At 42.7% G+C, this 19,285-nt stretch overlaps 2 protein-coding genes across 3 annotated transcripts in view; both read right to left on the reverse strand.

The window, feature by feature from the left end:
• Positions 1-728: 728 nt before the first annotated feature.
• On the reverse strand, positions 729-3,854 carry dmrta2 (DMRT-like family A2). 2 transcript variants are annotated; one of them, XM_085398815.1, is made up of 2 exons: positions 2,163-3,854; positions 729-1,791 (listed from the first exon to the last, which is right to left on the reverse strand). In XM_085398815.1, exons 1-2 carry the CDS (start codon positions 2,620-2,622, stop codon positions 902-904), a joined length of 1,350 nt encoding a protein of 449 aa, XP_085254941.1. In that variant the 5' UTR covers positions 2,623-3,854; the 3' UTR covers positions 729-901. The 2 variants fall into 2 exon arrangements, with proteins under 2 accessions (XP_085254941.1, XP_085254942.1); XM_085398816.1 differs by having other exon boundaries at positions 729-1,788; positions 2,163-3,837.
• A 10,241-nt stretch (positions 3,855-14,095) lies between these two features.
• The window catches only part of faf1 (Fas (TNFRSF6) associated factor 1), a 60,538-nt gene continuing 55,348 nt past the window's right edge, over positions 14,096-19,285 (reverse strand). Inside the window, exon 19 of the mRNA XM_085397769.1 lies at positions 14,096-15,092. Within this exon, the coding sequence (XP_085253895.1) occupies positions 15,009-15,092 (84 nt within the window). The 3' untranslated portion in view covers positions 14,096-15,008. The remainder of the gene's footprint in view (positions 15,093-19,285) is intronic.

Below are 19,285 nucleotides of genomic sequence, written 5' to 3' on the forward strand. Positions count from 1 at the left end.
AATATCTGGGGTGACCTTTGCAGAATAAATAGATTTTACGCAGGAAAGGTTTATCCGTGAAAGCATCATTAATAAGTGTGATGTTCCACTTGTTTAAAATAACATTTATTTTTTTCCAGCGTTTTGATACATTGTGACAGCACAGCGTGTAACATCTGAGGAGGAACTAACTGAATCCAACACTTTGTCACAAAATATTTGCGCTGACTAATGGATAAATGAAAAGTCAAATATAGGCATAGTGATTTCATATTACCAAATGCAATATATAATACAGGCAGTTGGACATAAACTAAAGACAAAATGAAATACAAAGGTGAGATAACTGAAATAATACATAAGAAAAAGAAACATGAATGGCATTTACACGTTATAGATCAACTTTTACAGCAGGAAACGGGGTTAACAAGTAAACTACGTGTTTTAATAACTTATTTTACTCGTGCGTGTGTGCGCGCGCGCGCGTGTATGTGGTAAAATTTGATAGGCTCTAAAAAGTCAGAACTCTTTGATAAATAATTTCTTCGTACTTCGTACTTTTGCTTTTGTGTGTCAGTTTAGTTTTTACTCTTCCAGCCTGATAGGGATTCATTTCATTCTGCAGTCTATAAATACATTCGGTTTTACGTCATTTTACTGATGGCGTAGTAAAGTTCAAACATAGGGGTTACCATTCAAACTTTTGTGGTCTAACATATAAAATTATTTTGGAGAGTTACGTGGTTTAGTTTCTTTTCTTCTTTTTTTTCTTTTTTTTTTTTTAAATCCCTCTCAGATCATTTGACTACAAGCCAGATAATCCTATTATGTACAGCAGCCCGTAGCCAGAACACATCACACATTTTCAACACTTGTGGCTACAAATACAATGGAATGTGTCTCTATGATCAGTCCACCGGCTTCACTGTTTCTCCGGCGTGTTGTTGACCAAAGGCCCATACAGGCCGCTGGCATAGCCTTGCTCCTTGTGCAGCATTGTCCTGTCTCTTATCAGGTCGCTAAATGCATAGTCCATTGGAGGTCTGAAGCCCAAAGTGGGCATGAGCCCGGTGGTGGAGTAAGGTGTCATGAAAGCCAGTCCCCGGCTGTGCGCCGAGTAGGCCAGCCGCAGCGGGTTCAGTCCCAAGTGTGTGCCCAGCGGGTAGGTGCTAGGGTCTGCGCCAAAGTGCGGTGCGTTTGGCTGCAGAGGAGAAAACGCAGAGCGGTTGCTGAGCGTCATAGCCCCGGGGAGCATGGGCCTCGTCGGGGCTGTTGTGGTTGCGGATGCAGCCGGAGGCTGCTGCGCATTTTGGAGCATCCTCTCTGCCGTCCACGTCTCGTCTGGCCCAGCCTTGTTGGGGCCCTGAGCGCCGCTGTTGTTGAGGATCTGCTCGATGGCCTGCACCACATCTTTGCCACAGCCCTGCAGGACGAGCTCCAGGACGCTTCGCTTGTGGCTGGGAAATACTCGGGTGAGGATGTCGATGGCGTTCATGTGCCGAGAGGCCGCAGAGGAAGGGGAAGGCTCCTGCTCGTCTTTGTCGGTCTCAGAACCCGAATCCGAGCCGATGGAGCTGACGGACCCTGGAGTTTCTTCTCCGTCTTTCAAAGGCTTGGATACCGGTGAGCTGATGAAAGACTCGCTATCCCCGTTCTCCGAACCAGAGCCTCCGTGGCGGCCGTCCGGGGACGAGATGCCGGGGGCTGAGTCACCTTCGGTGGAAGCCGGTTTCCCCGCAGATGGTTGAGGTGTGGCGGACCCGGAGAGCTGGTTCTTAGGAAACAGCTCATACTTCTGGATGCTTGAATCTGCTGACAGAACCAGAGTGTGTAAGATTGAATGAAAGCATAAAACAGAAGGCCATCAAAAGCGTATCAGCACAGAGTCATAATCAGTACAACAATCACATCAATAAAGAGGCAGTAAAGCGACAGACATACCAGTATTCAAACAGCAGATTTAACACGTGAGCTCAAATATCAGAATTTAATCTGTAAAGGTTAAACAAACATCATCAGCATTTATGCTGTGACAGCTGATTAGGCTCAATGTTTAGGGTTAAATGATTCTGCGTTTAACAGAGTCGCAGTTTGATGACAGATAAAGCCTTTTAGTTTAACACACTGATTTGCTACCTTCTCACGCGCTTCTTAAACATTACAGCGAAGCTTGATCCGCTCACCTGAGTTGCTTTCGCTGCTGACGGAACCAAACACTTCGTAGTTCGGCCGGGGTGGGATGATGCCGTTGGCGGCGGCGATAGCGAGTCCTTCCGCCGTGCCATAGAGCAGCTGCAGCTCCCGGGCTTCGTTCTCCTCCTGCGCCTGCTGCCGCCGGAGCGCCACCTGAGCCGCCATCACCCGCTGCCTCTCTGCGATCAAGGTGCACTTGGCGCACATGCAGTCCTTCCAGCGGCAGTAGCGCTTGTGGCCCTTAAGCGCGGACACCACGCCGTGGTTCCTGCAGCGGGCGCACTTCGGAGTGCGCGGGTACTTGTCTGCGGCCCGCAGGAGGATCGGGGGCCCTCGCAGCAGGTTACCGGCCATGGACACCGGAATGGAGGCTGCCGCGGCCGCTGCCGCCGCTCCGGGGTGGATTTGTGAGGCGGAGGAGGCTGTGGGGAGCTCCGGTCTCAGATCCATGCCCGCGTTCCTCACCAGCAAAACTAACGTTTTAACGAGAAATCGGCGACGTTTGAACGATCTGCTTTAGTTAAACCGACGTTGGACTGATCACATCTGTCCGGCGGTTCTTAGCACCTCCGGGCAACAGGTGAAGCCACCGATTTCTGCTGTCAGACAGAAACAGGAGGGGAAAAAAATAACAATTTATGATCGAAAGTCTGGTGGAAACTGTCCAAGTGTTCTCTGCCGAAGAAGCAAAAATCTGACTTTAAAGTCAACTTTAAATCCGACAAGAGTCTGAGCAGAGAGGAGCGATCATTCCTCCCCGACAGAAAGTTCAAACTGTCCAGGAGGAGCTGAGGTTGTTACTCGCCGCAGCCTGAGACACTAACTTCCTCCAGAGATTGTCAGTGGATACAGATCCCTCTCTCCTCTCTCTATTGTTGCTCCTACGTTTTCATTAGACAAATTTGACAACAATGTGGCGTCTGTCATTGGCCAAAGGGGGAAGGAGCAATCTGATTGGCTTGCCTCTTTTTTCAACTGTGTCCACCTGAGTTCTTTTTTCCAAATATCAAGTGTTAAGAATCTGAAGGGAGTTCCCGGAAAGCTCAAATCGATGCAGTGTATTACCCCCAAAACAGAATTTCATAGATTTAAAACAATAGCCCGTGTTTTTTTCCATTATTGTGGTAAACCAGACTTCCGGTGCGATGCCAAACAGGACAATTAGAAATGTAATGAAAAAAAAAACTTAAAATGAAGGAAATTTTCAAACGTTCCAGGAAGTTTCTGTATATATCTCGATTTTAAAAACTAGTTTAACTTGGCGACATGATTGTTAGGATATGAAATCGCTATTCCTGCATCTACATCCAATCGCAGAATATTTTTAAGACTTAAAATACTCAAAATAAAAGATGATGCGTGACTGTAATCTCATCCGTAAAGGTAAGTATCATTTATTTCATTGGTTCAAAAAGAGGCAAGATTTTTCTCTGTCGACACACAATATATATTTTTTCGTAATATATTTGCTACAGAAAGTGGAAGAAGCTGTCGATGCTGCTAAATGTCGCGGGAAAACCAGAGCGTTCACATTAATGTCAACGCCAAGCTTTAAATATTTGTTTCGCACATGATCCGTTTAAAAGTTAAAAAGTACAGAAAATGTGCCACTTTTTGTTTCATCCATATACTGCGGACTGCATGAATATGTTGTTCTCTGCTTGGTGATTTAAACACGCGAGTTAGACCAGTTTTCATCCGAATTTCGTTTTTTGTCTTTTTTTCCTCCACATTTGAAGCTTGAAACGGTAACATAAATTATTAATGACGACTTTGGTTCTATATTAGGTGTTTCTCTTTTAGTTATTGAAATAATAATAATAATAATAATAATAATAATAATAATAATAATAATAATAATAATAAAAATAATAATAATTTTTAAATAGTGTTTTCTTTTTTTAGGTTCCACAATTTCGTTTGCTCTGATTTTGTTCACCTCATATATAAAAAAAAATTTCCGTTTATTTCAGCATTTAAAAAAAAAAAATTGCATTTAAAAAAAGTAGTTGTTTATTTATTGCAAAAGCATTTTGATTAGATAATAAAAAGTAAGTAATCGCTGGGTAAAAATTTTAACATTAGTTTATCATTCATAGCTCGGCGAGTTTTAAAAATAAAATACTACCTGAACGGATATAATAATAATAATAATAATAATAATAATAATAATATTATTATTATTATTATTATTATTATTATTATTATTATTATTATTAATAATAATAATAATAATAATAATAATAATAATAATAATAATGACAGCAGTATTGATAACGCTTAAAGACAGAAGAGCGGCTTTCCGTTTTAATTCTTTGCTCTGCTCCTTCTATGAACCGGGGAAAAATAAAATAAAATAAAAACTGGATTAACAAATTGCTTCCGCCCTCCTCTGTTGTCCTCCATAAAATAAGCGCTCTCCTTTGGGTTCTGCTTTGTCCTCCAGTCACCCTCCATTACCTGAAAAGCGATAACGCTCTAATGCTTCCTGAGATTTAAGAAGTCCGCCGCGCACAGAGCTACAAAAAGGGCATCGCGCGCAAGCCACCTGCTCCCTCACCTGTTCACTGATGATTCGTGCAGCTACTGGAACTCGGATTTTTTGAAAGTTATAGCTCTGATGGTTTAGTTCTGCTTTTTCCCCCCCTTTTCTTTCATCAACAATTGCTTGCACCTTAGAGGCCGACAACAGTCTTTGTGATCCACAACAACATCTTTAGCTGGAAGAAATGGTTGCTCGGTGTGCAGCAGCGAGTGTGTGCAGCCCTTCCTCTCTCTCCCCTCCCAGGCTCATTGTTTACTTTCTGAATCACTGTAAGCAAATGCCATCTGTTTCCCTCGCCGCTGTCATCTGCACCTTAATTACCTAGCCAACAGGCTAATAGAGACGATATTAAAACTACATCTTTTTGACATTCAAAGTAATTATCTGCATGGGCGACGATCTTACTCGGATAAAAATTGCCCGTCCTGCACGCAAGTGAAAGTTGCACACAGCAGAAAGGGCCTGATGCTCACAGGAGAGATTATGGGCCTACAGCCTCACCTCAGGATGGCTGATTTAAAACTGCGCATTCAGAGTACAGCCAGGCAAACAGGAAGGTTTCCACATCAGCTTCTCTTATTACGCGCAATTTTCACTCTTAATAACAGTAGAAATAAAGTGACAATTACTTGGACTTGACACGTGTTTGCTGAGCTATATTTATCCAGGAGGAGCTCATAAGGCTTCTCTGCTGTTTTAATATCGTCGCAAGACTTTTAATTACGTCATTGCCGCCTCTGGTTGAAGTTACCGCTCATTTCTCGTCCACGTCAAGTTTGGTTTAAGTTCATTTGTGGAAAAATATGTATTATGATTAGGGGATTAGCTTCACCGGTATTCCCACTGGTCCAATTAAAAATGCCCCCCCGCGCAATTAAAAGTGACTGTGGGCACTTTCGAAAAAAAAAAAAAATCCGACATTCTTTTAACCACTTCATTAGGCCTGTGCATCAAAAACTATGCGATGCTTTCATTTCTTTCAGGAAGGCTACAGACGAATGGGTTTTTAACACCCTTTTAAGATCACAACAAAGGCCATGCTTGACCCAACATATGTAGCAGCATGTTTCCGCTGCCCCCGCACCCCGGTGCGGCTTTCTAGCGGCCTCTCCCACTGCCGCTGCCCCGCCTGCAGCCCGGCTGGGCCCGGATCCCCTCCCGCGCTCTCCCGCTGCAGCAGCCGGCTCTGTCACACAGAGGCAGAGGTTAGAGTAGCAGTTAGACAAGGGCCCGCGGAGAAAAGAAACGCACTGGAGTTTTTTTTCTTCTTTCAGCTGAAGTATTTACACGCTTGACGGGCACACCGAGGAATACTCCGGGTTTATAGACAAGAGGTTGTTAACCTGCCACTTCACACCAGTTCTGCTGAGCTGGGGAAATGGATCGGTCTAAATGCATTCCCTTAAAGGCAAAGTCAGGAGAGCAGTGAAGATTAGAGAGCCACAGAACACAATGCTGTGGGAGTTTAAAACTGCCGTGCGCTCATATACGCACACACGCACACCAGGCAAATTCATTAAGCATGAACAGCCTCGATAATGATTATTTCAAGGCCAAATATTTGAACAAATGCACTTTATTTGGCTCTGTGTGTGTGATATCTATAGTTTTCTACATAAGAAGGAAATGCCTTTACAAGATAACTAAAATTTGCCATATCTGTAGTAGTTATGATGTCATAAAAGCGGACTCTGGCTGTATTCATGATTTAGAAAGGCTCTGCGCTCACACAGAGAAGTACCAATGATTCCTTGTAAGCAGCGTTTTATTTAGGTTTTCGGCTGGTGAAAATGTGGGCTTCATTTGCCAAAAACCAACCTGCAGTAAAGCAGTGCTGCAGAATAAATAGCGCAGTGTGAAAAGGAAACAAACAAAGCGACTAAAGTGACACCGGTTACTCGCCAAGCCCTGCAAAAGTCAAACATATAGGCTAAATTTACGCAGGCCTGGCTGAGTGAGGCCAGACGGTGAAGAGGCACTTGAGCTAAAGAGGCAGACAGAGGTCTGTCAAGCATCACTCTTCACCCGCTAGAATAACACTTATTTGTAAATGGGGGATAACCCTGCCATGGCGTATGAATATTTCAAAGATTTGAAGGGTCCCTCTGTGCCAAAACTGTTGGCCAGCACTCAGGCAATCTCTCTCTCTCTTACACACACACACACTCTCACAAAATACGTTTTTCTGCCCCCGAGGTAGGTTGGCAGGGATTATCTTTGTTTAATGAATGGGCTACAAGTATTCATCAACACGGCGAGATTATTGCACAGCCTATAGTCGCATATAACTCCAGCGTGTGTGTGTGAGTGTGAGCGAGAGAAAAAGAGGACAGAGACAGACCTACACACTGCAGCCAATTAAAACGCACTCTCCCCTGCTCTATCCCTCCACATCTGCCTCCTTTTCTCCACCAACGAATGGCGCAGAAAAGAAGGAAGCTCATGAATAGACGCTCATTGAGATCACAGATGGAGTATGGCTTTCTTTTTGCTAGAAATTTGAGAAACACCATTGTCCCCAATCAAAACTCAATGTGTTCGCCTACAATGGTGTCGGCTTTGAGCTCCGCCGCTTCAATTGGCCTTGTTTTTGAAACTTGAAGTGTTCAGCACAAAGACTTGGCCCTCCTAGATGTCACCGTCGCTTCGCTTCAGTGTGTGAGAGTGTGTGTGTCTATGTGCGCCCAGAAGAGAGAGAGAGAAAACACAATTAATATGAAGCTGTAATTACTCCCCTTCACGCCACTGCACCCATTCAGGACCCCACTGGTCCATTTATTGCTTTATCCCATGTGGCTGATAATCCGAATACCACAGGTTTTTATAAGGCCTCTGTGGTGTTTTAAGGAGACAGATCTGGAGGTATGAGCGAGGGATGCAGTCCTCAGAAAACTGAGCGACAAGAGCGCACAGCAGCGGCCGAGGGATGGTTGACGCACATTTAATTATTCAATTAATATTTAAAATAAATCTATTAGCGCAATGGTCTGTAGGTATGTGCGGGAATTCAATGCCATTAAAAAAAAACAGATCTTCACCAATTATTTACGAGATGCTTTATTAACCTTTTATATAAAACTGCATCTGTATTCACAAGATTTCTATTTGACATTTTCACATTCAGGCGTAAAAATATGTAACTGTTCTTTAAAAAAAAAATCTAATAAGAAGGATATGTTGGTAAATTTAGTTATTTTTGGTTTTGGAGGATAAATTTTTTTTAAGGGACGTTCCGTTTTTTGTTTTTCAAGCGGTTGTACATTTAAACACGTTTAATTAGACCAGAGAGCGCCCCCTGCTACCGTCAGCTCTGCGGTGGATGCGACTGCTAAGGAAAGGAATATTTAAAATATTTGGAAATAAAACGGCACTAAAGAATAAAAACATAATTTTTGAGATTTTGTAACGATTTCACTCAACATCCGAGCAATAAAATGAAGTTACCAATGCTACTGAAAATAGAAAAAAAAAAAGGCTACAATTCTGCATTGCGATAAGGAATCACTCCCTTTGGCACTGAGGAGCAAGAATGCTGCCCGATTGCTGTAAATGTGACATAAATCGAGACATTCTTGCTTTCCTCACAGCGGCAGCATAAGGTTTACATATAATTTTCCAAGGCCCATCGACACTCTTCATAACAGGCTATAAATTAATTTTCATTATCCTAGATGAAGATTCATTTTTGTCCTATTATGCAAGTAAATGAAACCACTTACTGACCCATGTGGGATTGTTTCGGGGCCTGTACATGCGCATAAAAATGTGACACGTGGGGTGGAAAAATATTAGTAAAAAAAATAAAAATAAAAAAGCAGGATGGATGAGTGCTGGAGAACAGTCATACTAAATCCTTAAATGATAAATAAAAACTCCTTATAGACAGCATGGGGATTTAACTGCCTGCCAACCCAGAAAACCTTAAATTATTTTAATGAAGGCTCGCTTCTCTTATTTCAAGATATTAACCCAATAAAACTGAATAATCTTTATTGACTTAGAGCTTGTGTCAAACTAACAAGGTGGCATCTGCTGCGGTTTTGCTCACACTAACACCCCGGACCGTGTATTAGAATAAGAAGAAACACAGAGAAGACATATTTAAATCAATGTAAGTATACTCTTCTTCTTTTCTATATCAGAATATCTGGAATTTAACTTGGCATAGAGGGGAAAAAACAGCTCTCTGAATTGAAGCATACAAGCTGAAACCCTGAAGAAGGATCTGTGCCCACACATTCATTTTTGTTTTTGAGAATTTAGAGCACTTTAAAGCCTCATGTTTTTACATTAGATTAGTTACATTAATTTATTTTAAGTTTTTGTTTAATCAAGATAAAAACTACAGTCTTTACATGTCCATTGTGTCATTTCCAAACAGAGCTGCAAACAGAGGGAGACAGCGAGGGAGAGATGACCCTCCTTTTGTGCCCACCCAACAGTTTAAGCTGCATAGATTCTGTTTCTTTGGGCAGGGCCCGCGACTCTGAGAAAGTAAACTCGGAGTGACCTTCCAGGTTAGGCCAGTCTGGGATATGGGCAAAGATCCTGTGATTCAAGGAGCTGCCATGCTCTGAGATCTCATTGGGTCCTACTTCAAAAAGGAGGGAGGAGGGATCACTTGTGTCAGGAATTTTGTTCCCTCGCCAGTGGGCTGCATTCTTGACCCCAAAGGAGCTGGTTAAACATCATGGACGCTTTCCTCTTTTGTGGTCAGAGAATCAAGACAGAAACCTGATGTTGCCACCACTGATTTTGTGGCGGCGTAGGACGGCAGCGTAAGCTCATTACCACACAGACACTTTCTTGTCCCGCTGGTGTCAGATTTAAGGGGTGTTGCCTAGACAGACACTGATTAAGACATCCAGCCAAAGTTTGCCTAAAATGTAGCCCCCCAAAAACCCAGTGAGAGGTGTTTCAGGGCAACAACATAGAATTATTTAGATTACTGATTATTTTAACAAAAAAAATTGTTGCCTGTAATGCTTAAAAAAAGAGAAAGAACAACTTCAACATGGTCTGAGACCTAAAGATGTTCAATTTTCTGTCACGTGATAAAGATCAGATTGGAGAAGCTGAACCAAAGGAACGTCTGACATTTCAAGAGACCCTAAATATATAAAAATGAAAATATTTAAAAGTTTTATATTTTGTGCAGTAGCTACAAATTTCTGTACATTGAGGCTGGTCAAATGTGACCTGTGTCTACTGAGCTGGCTCTCCCAGCGTTGGTCGAATAAAGGAAAATTGTAGTTTTAGGGAATCTTAAAACGGTGAAACTGCACCTGTCATGTCTGTCACCACTGTCCCATAAAAAAAAAAAAGCAGAGTTAAAGTGAAACCTTGACAATGTCACGAGAACTGTTTGTGTTCCCACAGAGAAAAGCACCTGCTGGTCTTTGAAGGATCAAATCAACAAAAGGTAAAATAGGAAGGAACAGAGGTCCTACAGAGGTCAGAGGATGCTTTACGAGATGGTGCTGTGATACAGACATTAGATCTGAAATACAGCAGCATAATAGTGGAGTCATTACCACTGTCAACTTGCAAAAAGAAGGTTCCTGGTTTAAATCCCAGCTGGGGCCTTTCTGTGTGGAGTTTGCTCCCAAGTACCTGCAGGTTTTCTCCAGCTTCCTCTTACATGCACATCAGATTAATTGGCGATTCTAAATTGGCTGTGGATGTGAGGTCGATGAAGTGCTTGAAGTGCACAGAACCAAGGGCTGTTTGAATGTGTAATTAAAAATCCGTGTGAGCAGCGAGACTAAATAAGTGATGCATAAATGTGAGTACATTAGATTCCCATCTGTTGGTGCTCGTGCTTTGAAAATTACGCAACAAAAATTCATTAGACTGCATTTAATCTGAGCAAACTCAGATCAGGGTCATGAGATTATAAAAGCACCTGAGCTGGTATATCATCGAGTGCAGGAACACATGCAAAGTTTCTCATCACTGCTTTGAACCCACAGTTTGCAGTTGGAAGGTTTTGTGCTCTTAGTGTTAACCATTATTGAAATGAATGGCTATAGTACTGAAACGTGGTTATATAATAAATGCCAACAGTTTCAGAATATTCTTACCATTTTCACTTACACTCCGCCAGCTCTCAAAAACATTAATTAACGATTATTCGCCCTTTTATTAATGTTAGATGGGAAGTTTCTTCTTCTTTTGGCCGCTTCATTTAGAGGTCGCCACAGCAGGACATCTGCCTCCATCTTCCTCCTCTGTCACGCCAACTCTCTGCATTGAGAGTTGAAATGTTTTTGTGGTGTTCATCTTTTCTTCCCGCATGGCAGTATATCCACTACATCTGCACATGTCCACACACTTCAGTCTCGTCTCTCTAACTTTGTCTCCAAAGGACTCAAACTGAGCTCTCCCTGTGATCGACTTGTTTCTAATACACTTCTTTCTAATACTGCCCCTCCTGGTCACTAGCAGTGAAGACCTTTTAGCATCTTCAGCTTTGCTTCCTGTCTTTTTGATTAGTGACAGATCTCTAGTTGAAAGTTTGTTGTAGACACTAATTTGGAAGGAATTCTTGGCATTGGTCAAACAGACACGAACCATACTGTGAAGGAATGGAATATGAACAATATGTAAGGGTAAAACACGAGATGCAGCACCTGTGGAAAAAATTCAGGACTTGAGAAAAACAGTCACAAAAACCTTTGACAGAGCTCCTTATAAACTTGTCCTCCTGTTAGAAGTGGCCAGTCAACAGAGGCCTAATTAATTTTTTTTTGACTCATTCAACTGCTGACAAACCCTTTCATACAGCTGTCTCTCCCCAGTTAAACCTGGTGACTTTTGCCCGTTAACTTAAGACAAGTTTGGTCAGGTACCAGAGAGAAATATCATTAGGCCTCACTGGCATTTCCAACCCTTGCAGCCTCATTAGCCACAGCGGTACAAATGAACATGCTTATGTACATGGCGTTCAAAAAGCTGCACGACAGAAACTGTAATCTCACAGTCGAGAGGAGCTGCACTATGTGCGCCCCTCTCTGAGGCAGAGGCTCTCTGACAGACGAGCAGAGGTGCATCTGCCTCTTTCATAAACACGTTCAGCTTCACGGTCACTGAGCTCCTCGCCCCGCCCTGAGCTCACCCTCGCCCCAAGCTGCACGTGTTGGTACAGCCAGCGCACTCAACTCTTATCTCGGTACAGTGAAATCTGAGTAACACAAATGTCAGCCATAGACATTTAACTTCTGCCCTTAGAGCTTCAGCAAAGTTCAGCATTTTTCCTGAACTGAACCGAGCTCCTCACGTTTAAACGGAAACATTTCAGCTACAACAACACATCGTGACAAGATTTGGGTATGAATGGAAGCCAACCAGGATGGTCCCGACCAATCATATGAAGCTTTAAACACATGTTTAGGCAGGATGCAGTGTAAGGCCCAGGACTGAGAGGTTGTTGAGTTCATGGATATGGAGAAGGAAAACCAAATATATAATAATTACTACTTCTCTCTCAACTAGTATATCCCAGCGCTGCAAATGCAGTAAATGCCAACATTACTGACTTGGCCACAAGAGTCAGCGCCACAACTTTGGCTCAACAAGTTTGGCTTGAAATGGATTCTGCTATTAGCTCTCCCACTCTAATAGCAGCTATTTACTTTAAATACAGGTGCGTTTGTTGTGTCTTTTTTCCCCAGTGTTGGATGACAAATATTACACTTCTCTGGCATGCAGAAAGAAACAGCAAAGTCAGGAGGATTTGCCCTGCAGCGCATCTTTCCCAATCCCGCTTTCAAGCTGCCTTCAGCGAGGAGCTCCTGTCGGGTCGAACCTTTGGAAGTGCGGCTTGCTGAGCACATTAGGTCGACTCATTCCTCGCGTGAGAAACAAGGCAGCCACAGAGAGGCAAACAAACACACACAGGATGCTTGTGTGATATATTCACCGTGCGTAACACACCAGTAGTCCAGATTTACCGAAGCAAAAAGAGATGACTATAAATTGTTGCTGGTGACACATAATTCTTTGAGACATGTATTACTCAACCACGAACAGCACAAGATTTAAAGACAGCACCCATAGCGGTAACTGTCTCATTCACTGAAGAGGATAAAGTTGAAGCCTACAGAAGTAAGACTACCTCTAAATAGCTTAAACAGACGTTGCTTCCTCCACTTATTTATAATAGTTTAATCTAACCCAGCACTTAAAGTTGGTTTAAACTACTCTAGGTCTGCAGTGCACCTCAGAGAGACAGAGTTCCTCTAAAAGTAGTTTAAATCAGTAAGTTTCACTTTGACTGATGTAACATGTTATAACTTTTGGATAATTTTAATATTCTTATTGTAATAACTACTCTTTGAAAAGAAATGTTACATTTCTGCTCATCCATTTGAGGATCTTGGGGACTGCTGGAGCCTCTCCCAGCCGTTCTAGGGTACACCTCAGACAGGTCCCTAGTCTCTCAAAGGAATACATTCTCTTCTGATCCAAAGAAATAAAAATATATAATATTTGCCAGTTATTCTGAAGACTAATGCACACTCCAAAAATAGTCAAAGTCAGACACAAGGTCCTATAATTGTCTGAAAGAGAAAGAAAAACAACAAACTGTGCTACTGAGACCAGAGTCCACACTTCAAATAAGCATCGATCAAAAGATTAACTGTAGAGGTACAGCTTCCAAAAGCACATCAGTTTTTTTTAAAATAATATGAACAGGCGGTGTTTGGTGGGAACACAAAATGTGTTCCCATCAGTGTCCACTGTTAAGTACAAAACAAAAGTCTGTAATATAATCAGTGAAACTGCAATTTAAACAGCAATCCTTTTGCCAAGTCTGCTTTAGTCCTGTCTTATTACATATGTGTGAGTATAATCCAAGTCTGAGCGCTTATTCACGAGGGAGCAGCATTTCGCCTGAAGTAGTTTGTTTATGGCATTTATGACTCTGATGGGGTTCTTAAACTTTGCCTTTAGTTGACAGAGGAGCCCCGCTACAGATGGAGGGCTAAGCCCGTGTGATCTCCCCTCGCTGAAGGCAGGAAATTAGTCGCAGTTTGGCTGATTTCAGCAGGTCATGTAAGAATGAGAATAATAGGAGAAGTAAAAGGCCTACGAGTGAGTGTGCAAATCTAAACTTTGGTATCTGCAAGAAGTGAAGATGCACAATCAGAGCAGGACTGGAATCCCGTTCAGACACAGACACACACACACTTAATAAAAGCATAGAAATGCCACACATTTTTCCTTGGCTTTGTTTCCCTCTTTCGGTATTACCCCAGAGTTGTGACACAAATTGAAGAAAATCAGATCTCCAGTTTATAAAATATCCTCTCACATGACGAAAGAAGACGTGTGTATGCGTGCGATAAGGTTCAACAGATTTTCGCCTGAGACAAATTGATGTTCATATTCATATATTTTATATAATGTATATCAAACTAAAACTAATACAGCATCAAACTTAAAAAGGATTCAAAGGAGAAAAAAAACAAACTAAAAACTGAGCAATCTATTGGCTTTTGGGGCAGTGGATGCGGAAACCAGGAAGAACGGAGCTTGATGGGGCCGACGTGTCGCGTCCCAACCCCACCTGGACAGCAGACGGAGGTGTGCAGCTCTAGAAGGGCGGTTTGGGGAAAAGGTTCAGTGGGTAAACACAAATGGAGATGAGACGGCCCGGGCTTCGCGGAGCTACGCCTCTTCTCGAAGTTTATTTAATTACATTTTTTAGCCTTTTCTATTTTAATTTCAAACACACAAAAAACATGTCTTAAAAAAAGCAGCCTCGGTGTCTTCAATGAGGAAACGGGAAACAAGTCCTTGTTTTTTTTATTTGTTTTTTTTGTGTGTGACAAAGATTTGTCTACTCAGTCTCTGAATGCTGTTATTTGTACGGTGTTTGTGTTGTGAGAGAAAACAATGACACAGCAGTTTGGGAACGTGAAGTCGAGAAGAGTGTGAGGGGAGGGTTTTTTTTTGGGGGGGGGGGGGGGGGGGGGGTGTAGAGGTGAATGTTTTGGCTGTGTGCTTGTGGTACTGTCTTTGCTCCTCTGTGCAACACGTGTACATCAGGCATTCATGTACGACGACCAGGCTGAGGGCAGAGAAGCTTACTTCAACTTGTGTGTCACTGGATCTGCATGCCAGTGTGTTTATGTGTGTCTGAGATGGTAGTTTGTGTATGTGTCTGTGTGTGTGTGTCTAGTTGAGGCCCAGACTGATGTGTGGGGGCCATGCTCGGTGACGAGTGTGCATCCAGCCAGTTCATCAGTCAGTCAGTCGGACCTCTCGGGGATCGGAGGGCCTGTTCTTATTCTTTAGCCTCCAGGAAGAGCGTCTCCTGTGGAAACAACTTGGCCTCTAACAGGGTCGACCCTGGATCAAGCTGGGTGATCTGAGAAGAGACAAGGTGGTGTTTTGGGGGGGGGGGAGACAACATTAGACTGAGCAAAAGATTGCTGCAAATACAGAAACTAATCACAGCTTCCCCAAAATACAATCCTCAGATTGCTTGATTACGATCGGCAGCATAAAACAAAGACGTTAACTTGAAGCCAATTTCTGCTGCAGGCACTCGTAAAGCTCTCCTCAATGTGGTTTCATTTGATTTGGAGTTTAGCTAGGTGGCTGTTTTGCCCTCACTTGTTTGTTATTTTGCTCCACGGTTTCTGTTTATTGTGCGGAGAGCTTAACCTGAGTGAGGGGGTGCACTCTGGCCTTTTTGGTCATTAGTGAATTTAGTTTAAAGTTACCCCAGGCCCAGTACAGTACTGAAGACTGCAGCACAAACAAGGAGGGCATGATGAGCTCTAGCTTGAGTTGTAGCAGCCAAAAGCGGTGAACCCCCAAATGGTTTTATGAACACGTCTTCAAGCGTGAACAATATGGACGTTCAGGCCATGCGCCTCCCACATGACTCTTGCACTGTGACTGGCAAAGCCAATAGGGGTGTCAGAGGAGTGTAACACTGTGGAACGTGCAATTGTTTACTATTACTTCTTAAAGACGACATTTCTGAATCATTGCTGTTAAAGGTTTCTCTCCTAATGTACAATCAACTCAATGAGCCAAAATACCAACAAAATGATCAAATCTGTCAACCCTGTTTTTAATTTTATCAAACTATTTAAAATACCTTCTCAGATTTATCTACACTAGTGTCACCATGGCCTCGGTCATTCACTGAAGTCCCTGTGTGACTGTCTCACCATCTATTCCCAAGAGTCAGGCTTTAAAACAGTGTGGTTTTAGTGCTAAATTCATTTAATGTGTGTGTGTTTGCAAGAGAGTGTGTACGTTGTGTATTATTCTAACATCGTGTTTTTAAAAATCCTAAGCAGTAACCTGAGAATTGAGAGATTTGCTTCCCTAAGCGGACCATTAGGTTTGTTTTCTTAAAAAGGTTCCAATCCAGAACAAACTGATGAAGGTTACAGGACAGGAGTGTGTGTCTGTGTGTGAGACACAGACTGAGTGCAGTGGGAAGCCAGAGAAGAATTTTATGTGAGTAATTTCTTCTTTAACAGAAACATTTCTCATAATGCAAAAAACATTTATCTGCTCTGAAAACTCCACACGACGCAGTACCACCCACCGCGGAGCTGATCGAGTTAGCCGACATGAAGGAGGTCTGACCTCTGTTTTTAAAAACAGGACAACCCGACTCTCTCCCTCTGACACCCACCACCCCTGTGGGCCTCTTAGCTTATGTGAGCTAATCACTGGCGGGGTTGTGTTACATCGGGCCAATCTAACACCTGGGCTGAATGGGCGAGGCGGTGTGACACCGAGATGTGTCCGAGGCTTATCTGGTCACTGCTGCATCAGCCCCTCTGATTAGAGATCCTATTCTAAACTCACGGTGGGATAATTAGCCAGCTCCCTGTACCTGCTCTAGAAGGTCAGAGGGCAAGCCGAGCACAGTAAAGGTCGGCCTCACAACAAGCAAAGCAACAGATTTAAAACAGACTTTTGTAGGCAATGAAATGTGAACTCTGACCATTAATTGAACCACGACATCACCTGTGCTCACCTTCTGAGCATATAATAAATGTATTATAAGTCTAATTAAATAAACACATTTTTATATTTTCAATTGGCACGTTCAAATCTTTGTTAGGCGCCAATTTCGCAAAACTAAAAAAGTATTCAAGGCAATTAAATTAGACAAGGTGGACAAATCCGCATCAGATACTACGTCCTCGATCTCCCATGGGTGTTTGGAAATGTCACACTAGATCTAGAAGGCCTTGGACTCCCTTTCATCTCTTTATCCTCATTTCAAGGTGTCATTTAGCATCTTGACTTCTCAGCGGGATCCTTCAGAGCCCGGTGCGGGCAGGGAGGGGCTGCCACATCAACTTTATGCCCCTCACCCCGTCGACAGCCTCGCAGCACAGAGCGAGACGATAGGAAGAGATTATATGTTTGTTTCCACCCGTGCATTCTCAGCAAGCATATTCCATCCCGACGGTGGGGGAAAACGATCAAAAAGAAGCTGCTGGATTCCTTTTCCCACCTCGGGAGCAGCGCCTCACAAATGGCTGCCATGCTAATGAACCCGACAGGCTGTTATGACACCGCAGCATCAGGTAGGAGTAAATGAGGCTTCGGGGTGGAGCAGGTGCGCGTGAAGATGTGCGTCTGTGGGTTACGTGCGAATGTGTGAGTGTATGTGTTCTGAGCAAAATCGGGAAGAGAGTTTGTGCTCGCCGAGCGCCGGGGGAGAGGCAAGCGGGAGGAGAGCAGCATCTGACTCGGAAAAGGAAAAGTAGGGAAACAAGATGCCACACTGACACAGGAGACGGGCACCATCGGTGATTGTTTACATTGTTATCCAATTAACAGACCATAAGCATGGAGGCATCTGTCAACAAACAAAGCTGTTGTTTTTCCTCTGCTATGCCTAAGCCATATTCTCTTCTCCTGTGCCTACACAGCCATACATACATACATTCATACATACATACATACATACATAAGACAGACACAATCTATTTCCCTTTTTTGCAGTTTGTTTTTAACCTTGAGTCAATATAAATTTTAATCATCCACTTCAGAAATCATTCAGGGAAATGAAAGGGAAACTGTCTGCCTAATTTAAAATATTATATTATTTTCATCTGACTAAATAGCAATTTAGGGAAAAAAAAATTAAAAAAACAGAACTAATTAACCGCCCGCAAAAAGATTTTCCAGTTGTTAATTAGAAATACTGAAATTAACACAATAAAAAAACTGAAATAAGCGGTGTTTGTGCAGAAGCGAAATCTAAAGAGGAAATATAATAACTGGGGATCCTCGCATTTAAAAACCCAGGATCCGAACAAAAAGACAGATGGTGTTTTTCTGCAATCTTTGCTATTTTATCTCTTTTTTCTTATGAAAAATTATATGACGTAAAATGATCGGCTAACATAAACCCATAAACCCCCCCCACCCCCCCTTTTTTTGTCCTTATCGAAAAGCAAATCTCAACACAGTTAAAAAAATAATTAGCACTTAATGTGAAGTTTTAAATAAATAGCACAATTGTAAGTCACTTAATTCAAATGAATAAAACAACACTGATAACAGAGGAGGCGACACTAAGCAACGCTCAGCCATGAAAGAAAAGAAAGGGAAAATAAACACAGGCCCTCAAGATGTCCGTTTCCAACATAATCAAACGTGCAGCTGAAATAACGCATTTTTAATGAAGCCATTACAGGCCCTGCTATGTTAATTAAAACCAAATAACTTGTCTGTTTTAAACTAGTGTTGTCAAGTGTTTATTTGGCCAATTACAAAAGCAGTGGGAGATCATTATCTGCTGCCAGGAGCGTTGACAGCACGTAGTGCTGGGGCGTGAACAGAAAAGAACAGACCAGAATACGGCACTTCAAAGGACAAATGCACCGCACAGACTGCGAGGGAGGGGGGGGGGACTGAAGGGGAAGGAAAAAGCTGAAAAAAAGAGCTATGGGGAAGAAGAAAGTGAGGAAAATTAAAGACAGACTACAGCACTTATAGATATAAAGATGAGCGACAAACCAAAGCAAGAACAAACAAAGATTTTGTGTAACGTGTTGGTTCGCCACCACGTTCCACCACAAAACCTTCAATTTGGCTTTTCGTTGATTTCCAACGTCTCTGGAAGTCGTAACAGAATAACGACGTCTAACATGTCAGTGCAAAATTATGTGCAGGTGTGAGATCCGCTGACTGAAGAGATGACTGCAGTCAACAATGTTTCATTCAGAGCGACTTTGTATGAATTTGAGGTGTCGCTTTCCTGTGACGGGACAAACTATCCGAGCACAGCCGAGACCCTCAGTGTAGGATTAAGGACTTTAGTTTTTTTCCTTTAATTTTCCACTCGTCTGTTTTTTAAAGGTATATTTTAAGTTATCTAAAGGATTTTTTAAGAAAGGGGGATTTGGGTAAAAACGCAGGGTGGCAGGAGACCAAAAAGTAAAAATACAAAAGATGGAGCAGAAGAGAGGGAGGTGTACAGACAGCAGGCGAAGGAAAGAGGAGGGAACAGAGAGGCAGAGGGAGGGAAAGCTGGAAGGAAGAGTAGGAGGAGAAGGTTAAGGTAAAGAGGGG

Source organism: Rhamphochromis longiceps, linkage group LG23 (genome assembly GCF_057381845.1).
Source record: "Rhamphochromis longiceps isolate RC_006_pf linkage group LG23, R_longiceps_female_GT1.1, whole genome shotgun sequence".
NCBI lineage: Eukaryota > Metazoa > Chordata > Actinopteri > Cichliformes > Cichlidae > Rhamphochromis > Rhamphochromis longiceps.

Bases quoted from the DNA above. Each gene is read 5' to 3' on its own strand.
- dmrta2 (XM_085398815.1), bottom strand. From the start codon at position 2,622: ATGGATCTGAGACCGGAGCTCCCCACAGCCTCCTCCGCCTCACAAATC. The intron at 1,792-2,162 runs GTGAGCGGATCA...TGGTTCTGTCAG, and splicing joins CAGCAGCGAAAGCAACTCAG to CAGATTCAAGCATCCAGAAG.